Source organism: Gigantopelta aegis, chromosome 11 (assembly GCF_016097555.1).
Source record: "Gigantopelta aegis isolate Gae_Host chromosome 11, Gae_host_genome, whole genome shotgun sequence".
NCBI lineage: Eukaryota > Metazoa > Mollusca > Gastropoda > Neomphalida > Peltospiridae > Gigantopelta > Gigantopelta aegis.
In genome coordinates, this window is record NC_054709.1 from 5736555 (window position 1) to 5752592 (window position 16038).

General features: G+C 36.5%; 1 protein-coding gene across 1 annotated transcript; it reads right to left on the bottom strand.

The window, feature by feature from the left end:
* Positions 1-5897: 5897 nt before the first annotated feature.
* On the bottom strand, positions 5898-8139 carry LOC121385513 (E3 SUMO-protein ligase ZBED1-like). The gene is made up of 3 exons (XM_041516218.1): positions 7688-8139; positions 6940-7169; positions 5898-6328 (listed from the first exon to the last, which is right to left on the bottom strand). The coding sequence occupies exons 1-3, from the start codon at positions 8137-8139 to the stop codon at positions 5898-5900; spliced, it is 1113 nt and encodes a 370-aa protein (XP_041372152.1).
* Between the last annotated feature and the right edge of the window lie 7899 nt (positions 8140-16038).

Consider the following 16038-nt stretch of genomic DNA (forward strand, 5'->3'; position numbering starts at 1 on the left):
ATTACTTGGGTGTTTTTTTTAATTGTTTGTAGAACGTATACCATTTAATACCATCCACAAATTATTATTATTATTTTTTTTTAAATCAATAAATGAAGAAATAAAGAACGAAATGACTATTATTAACGAATCGATTTGCAGTCATGCTTGCTTTGTGCCGTATTATAAGGATCCAATTGTATCGGTGAAATTACAAGTATCTTGGTCTGGGTGTGTTTATTTTGGTATCATTAGAAGCGCCGCGTTTCGTAGAACATCTATTAAAATCAGCTTTCGGGAATTTTTATTAGATGTATTAATATTTTAAGCTATTTTAAAGGAAAATAAACCAAGGTTTATCGTGATAGACTACTTTCAACTGGGTGTTTGCTTAATTAGTTACGTTATTTGTGGTTGTGTCTGCGACAGGGTCAGGATGACTGGTCAGGTCAGGTCATAGGGCTTTACGTGCACGCCTATCTTGGGCACAAGAACCGGCCTCGGCCGACTCCTCCGTCCAGGACAGGAAAGGTGGGGGGGGGGGGGGGGGGGGGGGGGGTGGTGGTAATGGTGCTATGCGCAAGTTTGATTGAGGAATTTGGGCGCAATTTTGAACGGTCGGTCAAAAAGAAAGTTCCGGAGCTAATATAGGTTTTGACATTAGTAATAACTAAGTAAAACCGATCAGCTAGGAAAACACGTTTGCAGGACGGTCAATAAATATCATGTTTCAATCCACAACTTCTTTAATCGCAACATAAAAATATCAATTTATTGAAATCCAGTCCAGCATAATAAAACTGACTCATGATGACACACACACACACACACACACACACACACACACACACACACTTTATTACAGATAAACAAATTCAAAAAAATGAAATTTATGTTAATTATATTGACACATTGAGACACCTTGTTGCGTCAGTATTTGTCACCCCGAAATAATTTGTCACCCAGGTGAAAAACCGTGCCGGCATTACTACACGATTTGTCACCCAAGCGAAGCTGACAAATTGCGTAGTGACTGTACCTTTCTTGTAGATTATGAATATCAAAGTTTACTTAACATATTTTTATTTATGGTTGTATTGCGTCGGAAAGTATCAAACCCATTGGATTTTCCCGCCCCACCCAGTGCAACGCGACTGGTACTAAAGCCGTGGTATGTGCTGTCTTGTCTGTGGAGAGGTGCATATAAAAGATCCCTTGCTGGTTAGGGACAAATGTAGAAGATTTTCTTCTAAGACAACCAATAGCCAATGGTTAATCACTCAATGTCGTATAGTAGTGTCTCTAAAGAAAACAAACTTTAAATCTAATATGACGTTCAGACATGTGGTTAAGGACCAAGCATAAATAAGAAAGGTCATCCACTGCCTCAACTCCATGCGCTACGTTAAAAACAGGTTTTTTTCTTTCGTTTTTGTTTCCCTTTGTTGTGTATTTGGCGTGGTATACTCTTTAGATTCTCTCTTGAACGCTGATAAATAGCTACACAAAACTGAGGTCTTTACATGAGCGAATATATTATAATTCACGTAAACTACTTTCAGTCGCAATAGTCTGCTGCGTAGCTATCGTTTCGTTAGGCATCCGTACATAATTCAAGCTGTGCAGCAATGATATGAAACATGTTCGAAGATGATGCACACTGGGTTCATTTTCTATTTCGTTTTGGATGAGATCACTGTCTAAATTATATGTATTGGGCACGAAATATTCCGACGGCAATGTCATTTCATTTGATGACACGAGGTTAGGGTCTCCACGAGTACTCGAGTACTTGGACACGGGTCTAGTCTAGCAAGACTCGAGTCAATAAACAGGACTCTAGTACCCGTACAAGGCGGAATATAATAAAATATAATACAATGGACAACGTAGGACAATAACACAATGTCACATTCATGGATACTAATTAAGTGTTAAGTGTCTGAGAGTTCGAAGCGATACTGACGCCACAAAATCATGCGACAGACTCACAGATAGGCGTTCCAGCTCAGACAACACCCGTATCTGGCACTAAGTAAATAAAGGTGGGCCTACATATGCTACTGGCTGTTGACGTGTATATCATTAAATCTATTCGCAGGCGTGAGTGCTGGAAATTATACACAGGTGGGGATCTACACAATGGCGAACGAACGAAATACATTGTAAAAAAATGTTTCGTTTGGGGCATCAGTGATTAACAGATTTCATAAAACTATCTCATAATATAAATAGAGGTTATCACCAGAGTGGTTTTCGGTATCGTTAATATCAAATGTTAAGTTGGCAGGCTTGGTTTTGTTGCATATTGAGGTTATGGCAGGTTTAGGTTTTAATATAGTTAATTTAATATAGTTTGATAAAGTCTAGGTTTTAATGTATTTATTGAAATTGATTTTAGGCAAGTCTAACTTAAATAAAGCACAGACCGTGCAAGAGCAAAGTTCACTAGCACATGAACTCTTTCTTTTGTCTGAACATGAGCTTTTCCTTTTCTTTCTGCCTCAAGTCAGTTGCTATGGGCAGTTGACTTGCTGACTTCAGATGTGTTGGTTGTGTTTTACTTTTAACATTATTTTATTCTGAAGAGATGGAAAACCGAGTTTCATCTGGTTAAAGTTGGACCCAGATCCCATATATTTGGTGCGTTATTTGCAGTTAATATATATTAATTTCATTACACTTAGACAATACTAAATGTAAATGTTAGATATAACAATCACTTAGGTAAAACTATTATATGTATGTAAGTGCGGGAGTGTATTTAAAGTATTCACATGAGTTGTATTTATTGTGTAGGCTATGTGTAAGTATACATTATGATACATTGTCATAATTGATGTTTTGATATTAATAATATGGATGATGTTATACACGACGTGATGGCCATGAACAATATGTATGTATATGTGTAATATGTCGTGTTGGTCGGATATATATTTATATATTTTATTTTAATTATTTCAGGGTCTTTAATTATTATTCCGGACACGACCCGAACCTGAATAAACGAGTTCTGAACCCTGAGCAGCTTTTGCGTTTTTGTGAACTAAAACCCATGCTGCTTGTCACGGGGATCCTATAATACCCGTAACTGAATGAAACACGATTGTCCAAATATCTCTCCTAACTGTATATCTATTAGATCTCTCTGTAACAGGCAGTTATACCCGCTGGCTCGTCTAGGTATGATCAGAGATAAGATCTTATATAAGGTATATATTATTATAGCACCTTTAGTTCACTAGAAAACACAACAAAAACACAATACACTTTGGAATCTGTATTAACCTACGCTGACAAATGTACTGCCGCAGAAGTTAATTAACAACAACAAATAATAACAACCCAGAACTGATCACTTAATTAGTTAATCTCTGGGTGTCTAGTTTACACAATATGCTAATCACTTCACCGTGACACAACACCCACACGTGTGATAATTGAGAAACGCTTCCAGGAGAACTTAATTAATAAAGGAATTACAACTCTATTCCTAACTATATATGTTTTGATTGCTCTTATTCTAAACAAATTGATTTTATATCATACGTTGCTTTTCACACTTCATAATCCATAAATTGTCCTTGCTCATTCAATGAATCATGTATAAAAATGGCCCATTTTTAATATAGTCTTTGTACAATATGGGTTATTATCTATAATTATATGACTATTATACCAAATATTTGTTCTCCCCTGCGTGTGCTGTAACCTCAACGTGGTGCAGGGATGTAACATTCTCTGTGAGAATGGCCAATACAGCACAAATTGAAATTTTGAGTAAAAGTCAGTTTCTATCTGTGATATTTGTATTTTTGCAGTTCTTTACACTGTTTTTAGTTAAATCTTGAATTTTTATATTGATGTTGATCATCACCTTATTTATTTGTATTACCATCGTTTTACACCCAATAGCCGATGTATTTTTCGTGCTGGGGTGTCGTTAGACATTCATTCATTCATTCATTGTTGTATCTTTAACCAACTCTGTAATACATTTTTCCAAAACAGATTTTTAATTAGGTTTAAAAAAAAAAAAATCTTGTTTGTTTGAAGGAAATAATATCCGTAATTCAACATAGTTTCTGTTTTAATCCTGTTATTGCCTGGAATAAAATGTCCATTTTTAATTTCAAGTAAAAAGTCTTCTTATCCAAGAGGCTTTTAATGCAGTCATAAAATGTATTTGAAAAATGTAATATTTTAATGCCTTCATTTGTATACTCTTGTACCCATACTCCTCGTTTAATCGTTTCTGGTTTGTTCTGCCATATAAAAGTATGCAGTATTGTATTTATTTGTTTTGTTATTGCTTCGGACGGGTTTGGTAAGAAAATAAGTAAATGAGTTATTTTTGGTAATATTAAAGTTTTAACAACAACAATTCGACCCAAAACTGTCAACTTTCTTGATGACCATTTTTTAAAATATTTTATTTGAAGTACGGTAGTTTTTGTTCAAAATTATTTTCACAAATTTGTTTCATATTAACAGAACATTGTACACGCTCGCTCGATGTTAGTTTCTATTTTGAATGATGAAATACCTCTTTGGAAAACTTTCAACTACCAATCCAAATAATTTTAGTTTTGGAATAGTTAATTTTGAAACCAGAAACTTTATCATATTGATATAATATTCTAAAAGTCCTGTCCAGAGATTTTAGAGATCCATCCAAAATGAAGGTTGTATCATCTGCATACTGATATATTATACCCAACAACAAAAGTTTAGCAAATATCTTTTATGACGTCTAAATGTGCCATGGTTGAATAAACTTAAAAGAAAACCAGGTCCTCCTGTTGTGTTACTGAGTTTATGTTGTTTGTAAATGGTAAACATTTCAGATATGAATACTAATTAAGGCATTTGGCCTGGTATGCATATTCAACGATATATAATGCACATTATTGCTTAATATCAACACGTATAATCGTATAGTTACTTAATAAAACGGTTAAATATGACGGCTATTATATATAACGGGCGCAGCCATTTTGTACCATCTCAGTGAGTACGCCCTCTGGCGAGCTGGTGGTTACGTAATACTTAACGCGTAACGTCAGGGATGAGCCTTAGAACTAGAGAAACACAATCTACCTGGTGTTTGCGGGATGATAAATAGTCATACATTGCAATGTTCTGTAATAATACACATCCCAGTAGGCCAGCAATAAGTATATCCAGCACTATATATATTAGTTTTCAGTACAAAACAAGTCGAAACAATTAACAATGTTTTGCCAGTGCATTAACCTACGTACTGAAATAATACACGGAGTGTTTTCTTAATTAATTGGTCTATGCTGTTAGTTCTACCTGTGATTCCTGATTGGCAGGTGTGTATTTGATTGGTAACCAGATGAGCCAATTAATTGTCGCTGTCTAGACACACAAATACATACCGGTATTGTGGAATATTACCTGTCGCCCCTAAAATTGTAATGGACATGGTTTATTACTGTAAATAGTTCTGTAAAACAATTGATTAAGTAGACTTTTCCATCAAAAACCACAGAACTGACCAATTACGTAGTCCCAAAGAAAAGAAAATTATCACTTGAGTATCATGGGTTGTGGTTTTTGCATATCAACAGGCCTAATTTTGTACATTTTTCCTTTGGATTATTTAACAGAGAAAAATACTATAACCCCATTTTGTTCCGTTAATGCAACTTGAAATATATTTAGTTAAATAGTTTATTATATTATTACGTCATTTATGCTGTTTACGGTCAAAACCGTATTGCGATATATTGCGATATAAGAAACCGTATTGCAATATGTATTGCAATATATTTGATATTATTTAAATTTAATATTTATGGGGGTTTTTTTTTAATAAAAGCAGAAGGCATAAACTTTTTAATGATCTTTATTATTTTCAACTGTCAGGCTAAATGTTTTAGGCCATATTATTTTTTCAAGAAAATCAACATGTCTACTACTTCAAGATTGAGTACGGCCCTCTGTGCTGTTACAATGTCCCCAGCTGTACTGAATACACGCTCGGGTGGTACCGAGGTCGCTGGAATACACAGCCATTTCTTTGCTAACTGGGAGAGAAGGGGAAACTGCCATTGGTGTCCTTTCCACCATACCAATGGGTCTTCTGACACTGGTATTAGTGCCTGTCCCTTGAACACATCAATCTCAAATATAGCCTGTGCCAAATTGGATTTCTGGGGTAACATCTCCTCCTTTATAAAAACAACATCACCCAAAATAGAGGCTATACCACCACCACTAGCACAACCAGACTGAGTAGTGAGGTCATTAGTAATCTTTGTCGTGATTGCAGTGACAGACTTGACATCATCTACTAGTCTGACATCGGACTGTAAATCTGAAATATAGTATTGGAACAGCCCTGTATTTCGGCCTAGTGTAAAGAATTTGCCGCTAAAATTAAATTTAAAAAGAAAGTCAACAAATGTAAATACTAAATAAGGAGCCAATTTCTTCTGATATTTAATATAAATACAATTAAATATCAAGAAGATTAAATGTCCATGAAATAATTAACAGTAAACAGTGAGTATATTTCTCACATTCCATAAAAATATATAATTTTACAATTGGCCCACATGTGTCTCATATTGCGACTGTATGATAATGAAAGAATAGTTTTAATTACTTTAGTGATTATTAATGTGCAAGATCCATGATCTCTTTAAATATATAAAATTCTGGAATTATTTCTTATTTGAATTTTGAATTGTTTTAATTAAACAAAATATGTTCATATGCCTTGTTATTATTTGTTAAATAATAATTTTAAACCAGTAATTATTGTGTGGGTACAGGGTAACATTAAACATTTAAAAGTATTCATTATTAACTCTAATCTGACAATTTTTCAAGTGTCTACGCATGTCATAACGTTTCGTCACCTTTATACTTACAAACAAAAGAACATCTTTGGAAAAAGGTAAATAAATGAAAGACAACACTTACCAGTTGATTCAACATCTGGCAAGCCTGGTAACGTCGGTAGGTCAGTAACTGTTGGGGTTGATGTGCTCGGTTCTACCGATACAGGTAACTGAGGTTGTAGCTTCAAACAAGCTGCTTCGGTAGCAAGTCTGTCATACACCTCATGTTGCTGCTCTGTAGTGACACAGGATGCTTTAAAGCGAGGATCCAAAACAGTACACTCCTGCAGAAACACCTGCTTATTGGCATACCTGAAAGTATTATTTATCAAAGGAACATCGGTGGGTGTATTAGTGTAAACCCCCCCCCCCCCCCATCCCCTTTGGTAGACTACGTAGTGTACAGAATTTTCAACATTTGGAGCAACACATAAATTCAGTAACATTCTCTTTAAAAAAATGTCAATACAGTATTCAGCTCAATTAAAGAGCATTTATCGCTTGATGATAACAAATTTTAAGTTAAAATTCAGTTAAAAGTTTGTTTTGTTTAATGGCACAACTAGATTGTATTGATTTGTTAATCATCGACTATTAGCTGTCAAACATTTGGTAATTGTGACATATAGTAATAATAGTATTAGAGGAAACCTAGTATATATTTCAGTTGCAGGAAAAGATATTTTTTTCATTTTCCAACAGACAGGACAACACATAGCACAGCTTTTGATATTCTAGTCATGGAGCAATAATTGGGACAGGAACGCTTACAGTTACATATTATGATTATGCAATGCACTCCAAGATTATATTCATTAAAACATTCTTACCTGCTATCCAGATCAGAAGCCATGGCCTTCTTCATCTGTTTAATAACATCAGAATCCATCTCTTTAGAAACCAGAACACTTGTCAACAATTTCCTCTGGAGTGGAAGAATGATAGCTACAGTAGGCATCTTCTCTGTGCATAATACAGTTATAATTGCTTTCAGTGGAAGAAGGCACGCCACACTGTCCTCTGCTATCGTGATATTTGCCTCAGATAATGTTGATATGTCATTCACATTTCTACGAATTTCTTTAGCCACTAGTACAGCGTAGATTACGGGCTGCAGTTCAAGAAACCTCTCCAGCATATCACACGCAGAATTCCACCGTGTAGGTACATCTTGCAGTAACTTAACAGTTTTAAGTCCTAACTGTTTAGTTTTCACTTTTAGCAAAGCTGCAGCAGTCGTACTACGGTGAAAAAAAGGACACGACGCGCCGTACACGAGCATGAATTCGAGACACGGCGTTCACCTTAAAGGGACACACCCTAATTACGTTTATTTGTTAACCATTACGGCGTTGTTTTTCGCTATTAAACCCCATTTTTCACAAATAAAATTGCACTTTACTTACATTTTATTATTTAGAATACACATTTCCATTCACCTGAAGTGCTTTTTGGTAATCCTGATGTTTGTAAAACCACGAAATGCATTTTTTTTTGCATTTTTTCACAAGACGTGTTGTTGAGAAAAAAAACGTTAAGCAAGCGAGGTCCAATCTATTTTTAGAGGTGATATTTCCATTTCAATGTCACAGACGTTGGTATATCACGTGACCGTTATCATTTTGGTTCGGTGTTTTCTCGTGCACGGTTCGCGCAATCAACATCCGATTTGTTGTTGTTCATTTGTGAGATTTTTCTTCACAGTTCGTGAACATTTTCAGTAACAATAAAGTTCAGACAAGTAAGTGTCTCAATACAAAACGTTACAAACCCTTAAAACCAAGTCTTACGATATCTGGAGAGGGGATACAACCAGGACAGAACAGTTGGAACATGTCCAGGAGAGGTGAAACGAACGCACCCCAAGTCTGTGAAATGTGTCGTGACGTAGGCATTGTTGTGCTTCGAGCGACATCTACCGGTGACATCAGAATACTAACTTTCAAAATTATTTCAAGCAATTGGGACATGGGGATTCTCATGGTATTTATCGATATAAAACCTGCTTTTTCACTCCATTTGATAAACACGTGATCTAAGTGTGTTACAGGTTTGTAGATTAACCAAATTATAATTTATTTTCGCTGGATGGAACTAGGGTGTGCGGCTTTAAGGCCCTTTTGCGCTGCCAAGTTGAGTGTATGAGCGTATCATCCAATATGAGGAAAACAACACGCCTCTCTCGCTGCAACTTCCATATTTGCCGCATTATCAGTGACCAAAGGAGGCTTCTTGTTAAGGCCCCATTCAGAAACTGCGTCAGTTAAAACTTGGGCGATGTTTACACCTGTATGGCTCTCTGGTCATTCTCTAGTTTGAAGAACGAATGATTTAAGGTTCCAGTCTTCGGTGATGTGAGAAGTTGTTATAGTAACACAAGACTGGGTTGCTCTACTTGTCCATCCGTTAGTCGTGAGTGCTACTGGGACATTTTTGAGACTAGAAATAACATAAGCGCGACATTCCTGGTACATGTTAGGTACGACAGTTTCAGCGAAATAAATGCGTGATGGTAACTCGTACTCAAGTTGTTCAATCATATCTTTGAAACCTTCGTTTGACACGATGCTGAAAGGTCGGAGATCTTTAACTACGAATCTGCCGATAGCTTTAGAAACAGTTTTATGTCTAGCTGGTAGTTTTATATTTCGTTGTCTGTAAACAAATGCTCGGTATGGTTTGTGTGAGCATTGGTACTTTCTTCTGTGTAGATGAAGTAGTCGAAGATTTACCACTTTGTGCAATCATTTTGTGATGACGACTCAGGTGTGTGCTAAGATTAGTAGTTCCACCACTAAAGCGAACGTCCATCTTACACCTTTTACAAACTGCCAACCCCTCCTGGATTTCGCCCGTGTCTTTTCTTTTTTTTCAGTTGAAAATTTTCCCAAACAACACTTTTTGCCTTTTTGTTAGAAATTAACTCAAATTCCATTATCTGTTATCTGTCCTGACTGGCACAACAAGTCATGAACACATCTCGGTAACAAATGCAAATAATGTAAAAAAACGATTGGCAAAGAATTAAAGTCGGAAAAGAACTAAAGACGGCGGAATTTTAGATCATAAACACCAAACGCATCATCATGAACATCAAACACATCGGCGTTTCTTTGATGGTCAGTTGCTAAATAATTGTTGCAGGCGTTTTTCTTGCATAAAACTTAAAGGAGCTAGTTTGAGTTAAATAAGTAATACTAAGTATATAAATAGAAATATTTGTAATATTGATTCCACCATAGACCTAAATGATTATACAAACTAAACCACGACATTTATTAATTATTAGCATAATGTTCTTCGTGGTCATTTTTATTTTTTAACACAATACTAGAACACCGGTGCGACGGTATCAAACTATTTATAAGTTGTCACATTCGGAAATCCTTACTATCAGACTTTTCCGTTGCTGCACGCTTGATACGGAAATGTACGTATTGAGTCGAAATGTTCCGGCAGATCGCCCGAGGTGTTTTGAACGATCGGCCGAAGTATTCCGAGTTCAGGGAAAAACAGTGAAGTGCGATTCTCATTTGTTGGTTTATTTCTTTGAAGATGATAGCCGTAGTTGTATTCCAACGTAAATGAACAACGAATAATAATGTGTAAGTAACAAAACATTTATTTGTAATTATCGTTAACTGGTTATTTTTATTGGACTTTTAACACGTTTTGTTTAGATGTTAGAACTAAGTATAACTGACCTGTCACTTAGTATGCTACCAACAAGTAAGACGACTACGCTTGACGAGATTGTTACATTTCCTGTCATCGCCAATTAATAAAGTGATGTTTTTTTTGTTTGTTTCTTTGTTTGCCGATTTCAAGTCAAATAACTTGAAATAAGATACAAGGGAAAAAATAGTGTGTGAAAATCGCGATACGCAAAACTGTACCGCGGTTCGTATCGAGCTGATCAATCGTTTATTGTTGGAGCACTATGCTATTGTAAACTGTTTCTGACAAATATAGCCTTTTTAGAGACTTAAATTACATACCCAATTAGGGCCTCCACTAGTCCAAAATATTGGACTCGAGTACTCGAGGGTCAAACTCGACCCGGACCCGTGTACCCGACACTTCCACTAGATGATAACGAGATTAAGGAATAAAGTAAAATAGCATTACACATCTTAATTCCAGCGCTGAACATGGATGCCGAATCATGCCATTGTATTGCAGTTAGAAACCGGTTGATACCTTCAGTGTTGTGACGGACAGACGGCCAGTTTGAAAAAGAGAAACTAGCGCATGATCATATAATTATTGTGTAAGTTATATCGTTGATTATCTACAGCTGAAATTATTGTTCTACGTTGTCTATTTTATTATAATTTATTATATTCCGCCTTGTACGGGTACTAGAGTCCTGTTTATTGACTCGAGTCTTGCTAGACTAGACCCGTGTCCAAGTACTCGAGTACTCGTGGAGACCCTAACCTCGTGTCATCAAATGAAATAACATTGCCGTCGGAATATTTCGTGCCCAGTACATATCACAACCATGTCATTTAGAATGCGATCTAATCCGAAACATATAGAAAATGAATTCAGTGTGAATCACAAATGAATCCAGTGTGCATCACCTTCGAACAGATAGAATTATGTACGGATGGCTAACGAAACGATAGCTACGCAGTAGACTGTTGCGACTGAAAATAAAATATTTCATAATTGTAGTCTACGTGAATTATAATATAGTCGCTCGTGTATTTTAGATTGATTAAAAAAAAAAAATCCATAAAGATCTCAGGTTTGTTTAGCTATTTCTCAACATTCAGGCGCAAATCTATAGAATACACCTCGTCAAAAACAGAACAAAACGAAACAAAAACGAAAGAAAAAAAATCCTGTTTTTAACGTAGCTCATGGAGGTGAGACAGCGGATGTTCTTTCTTATTTTATGCTTGGTCCTTAACCACATATCCGAACGTCATATTAAATTAAGTTTGTTTTCTTCAGAGACACAACTATACATTGAGTGATTAACCATTGGCTATTGGTTGTTGTCACGGAACATGCTCTTAAATTTGTTTCACCTGTGGCGATTTTAATTGTGTTAGAGGGCCGTGTGCAGTTTCATTGCCCGTAGCCCAGGTGGGCAACTTGTTACGTAATACTTCGCGCGATCGGGCATTCCAATATGCACTTAGTCCAGCTGTGGAGGCCATGTGGCGAGTAGTTACGTAATACCTCTGCGAGTGCGGGTTTTACAACCGTGATTTGGCGACGATGGCGTCAGTAAGTCTGACGATCAGAGAAAAATATATCGACTCTAGTAGAGTTGGAATATCAGATGATAGGGGGAGGTACCGCCTTGTACCCCCAGGCGTATTCTGATTTATAATAAATAGCTAGGATTTAGAGATATCTAGGAGAACGAGAAAAGGACGGCTCCCAGGGAACGTTAGTCCGTTTGGACTTTGGTAAATATTATTTCTGCACTGTGTATAACCTTGATGTGATTGATGTGACTTTAAATATTTTGATACTGTATTATACAAATATTCTTTAGACAGTGTCTTCGGTCATCTGACGAAGTAAATCGTAGACTTTTTGTTCTAACATTATATGAGTATTTGGTAATATAAAGCTTAGCCAGTCATCCTAGCGGACCTAGGTACACTGTAGGTTATTGTCTTTATTGTGATCGGTACCAGTATTAATTCTATGTTACAAGGTTACTGAATGAGTAGTTAGGGGTAATTAAAAATTAACCCGTTAGGAATAGGTGTTGTAATTCCTTTATTAATTAACTTCTCCTGGAAGCGTTTCTCAATTATCACACGTGTGGGTGTGGTGTAACGGTGAAGTGATTCGCATATTGTGTAACTAGACACCTAGAGATTAACTAATTAAGTGATCAGTTCTGGGTTGTTATTATTGCTGTTATTAATTAACTACTACGGCTGTACATTTGTCAGCGTAGATTAATACAGATTCCAGAATGTATTGTGTTTTTGTTGTGTTTCTAGAGAACTAACGTGCTATATTAATATATACTTTATATAAGACCGTATCTCTGATCATACCTAGAGACGAGCCATACTAGGGTTTAACCGCCTGTTACAGAGAGATCTAATAGATATAGAGTTAGGAGATAGATTTGGATAATCGTGTTTATTCAGTTACGGGAAGTATAGAATCCCCGTGACAGGAGTAGAAAATTGGGGCGCTCGTCCCGGATCTGAAACGGGACATGCATATTTAAAAAAGTATTGTTTGTAAATGGGGGCTTTATAAATTAATTTTTACAAATTTACTCGAAGTAGCACGTTGTTCACTAGAAAATTAATTAATAATAAGTGCGTCATATCTAAACATGGATAAGAATTTGCTGGATAGGCCTACGCTCAGTGTAGTGGAGATTAAGCGAGCACGTAAGGCCGAGTTAGTTGAAATCGCGGGTGAGCGAGAAATTGATTTAACATCAGCTAAAACTTTAGGTGATATAAAGACAATTATTATCCAGGAAGTTTTTGGTGATAGGCCTGTTATGGAAGACAGTGAGATTGTTCCAGAGATAGAGATAAATGAGTTAAGTGTGGAACAACAATTAGCTTTTAAAAAGCTTGAGTACGAAAGAGAAGAGAAAGAGAGAGAAAGAAGAACGTACATTAGATAGAGAGAGAGAGAGAGAGAAGAGAGAGATAGAGATAGAGAAGAGAAAGAGAGAGAAAGAGAAGAACGTGCATTAAATAGAGATAGGGATAGAGAGAGAGAGAGAGAGAGAGAGAGAGAGAGAGAGAGAGAGAGAGAGAGAGAGAGAGAGAGAGAGAAAGATAAGAGAGGGATAGAGAAGATAGACATAGGGATAGAGAATTCCAGTTAGAAAAATTAAAAGTGGAACATGAGTTAAAGTTGAATACTGAAGAAGTCAGAAGAGAAGCCGGAAATGGGTTTAACATGTCGGAGGCTTATAGATCAGTGCCGGTATTTGATGACCAGGAGGTAAATATGTTCTTTCAACTTTTTGAACGGGCCGCTAAGCAGCTAGAGAACTAACGTGCTATATTAATATATACTTTATATAAGATCGTATCTCTGATCATACCTAGAGACGAGCCATACTAGGGTTTAACCGGCTGTTACAGAGAGATCTAATAGATATAGAGTTAGGAGAGAGATTTGGATAATCGTGTTTATTCAGTTACGGGAAGTATAGAATCCCCGTGACAGTTGTCTTAAAAGAAAATCTTCTACATTTGTCCCTAAGCAGCAAGGGATCTTTTATATGCACCTCTCCACAGACAAGACAGCACATACCACGGCTTTAGTACCAGTTGTGTAGCACTGGTTGGGGCGGGAAAATCCATTGGGTCTGCCGAGGTTTCATACTTTCTGACGCAATACAACAATAATTAAAAAATGTGTTAAGTAAACTTTGATATGCATAATCTACAAAAAAGGTACAGTCACTACGCAATTTGTCAGCCTCGCTTGGGTGACAAATCGTGTAGTAATGTTTGCACGGTTTGTCAAATCGTTTCGGGTGTCTCAGTGTGTCATTATAATTAGCATAAATTTCATTATTGTTTACCTGTAATCAAGTGTGTGTATGTGTGTGTGTGTGTGTGTGTGTGTGTGTGTGTGTCAGTGTTTGTGTGTGTGTGTGTGTTTGTGTGTGTGTGCGTGCCTGCGTGCGTGTGTTTGTGTGTGTGTGTGTGCGTGTGTTTGTCTCAGTGTTTGTGTGTGTGTGTGTGTGTGTGCGTGCGTGCGTGCGTGCGTCATCATGGGTCAGTTTTATTATGCTAGACCGGTGTCACATATAATTTGTACTCCCCTGGATTTGCACTCCCTAGTCAAGATTATACGTATAATAAGCACTCCCCATTTCATATTATACATGTAATATACACTCCCCCAATCTATATTATATGTATAATATGCACTCCCTCTGAATAATATGCACTCCCCCATTAGACGTAGGTTATAATAATGTTTAAGCACTGACATAAATATATTTTTTGACCTTTTTATGTTTGTATGGCCAGTGCACTTTGTAAAAGTTGGTATAAATCTCAGTGGCGAATCTAAACAAGGGTGTTGGGTATATGAATAAGGGGCGGACCCAAAGAGGCCAAAACGTTTCTGGATCTGCCCTTGCAAATTTGCAGAATAAAAATAATAATTAATCATGTATGGTGATCGGATAGATCCCAGAATCTCTTCACCCATCCCTTACTTCCCTTACTTCCGATTAATATGACAGGAATTATGTGGAAATCTTGGTCTTAAACAGATTCACCCCGACGGTGGGTCCATTGGGCTATTTCTCGTTCCAGCCAGTGCACCACGACTGGCATATAAAAGGCGGTGGTATGTGCTATTAAGTCTCTGGAAAAGTGCATATAACAGATCCCTTGCTGCATTAGAAACAATGCAGCGAGTTTTCTCTGATGACTATGTCAAAATTACCAAATATTTGACATCCAATAGCCGATGATTAAAGAATCAATGTGCTCTAATGGTGTCGTTAAACAAAGCAAAGAGGTTCATATTTTATAACCCAAAACTAATTACATCAGACCCACCCCACCCCAGTTAAGTGCCACCTTGTTTGTTCAGAGATCCGATATGAACAACTATTGTTTGTTTAAAGACAATTATATTTTTTTAACTAACAGAAGTTAGATGGACGTTCTGAAAAACAAAGGAAGAAAAGCGAATTTTAGACGACCTTGAAAACGATTTTCCGTTAAAAAAGGATTATTATACATATAACCTACCCTCAACATTAATTAATATACACATAATCCGCGCTTCCCGTTCATTATTATACATATAATCTACACTCTCCATTTATTACTATACCTATACATGTACCGTGCACTTCTCATTCATTACTATACATATAATATGCCCTCCACATTCATTATTACACATAATCTACACTCCCCATTCATTACTATACATAAAATATGCACTCCAATTCATTATTATATATATAATATACACTCCCCATTCACTACTATCAATTAACAATCCTGCCAAATGACACGTTGTGTTTTTACATATACATATAATCTGCACTCCCCATTCATTATTAAACATATAATCTACCCTCCCCATTCATTATTATACGTATAATTTACACTCCCCATCCATTACTCTCTCTCTCTCTCTCTCTCTCTCTCTCTCTCTCTCTCTCTCTCTCTCTCTCTCTCTCTCTCTCTCTCTC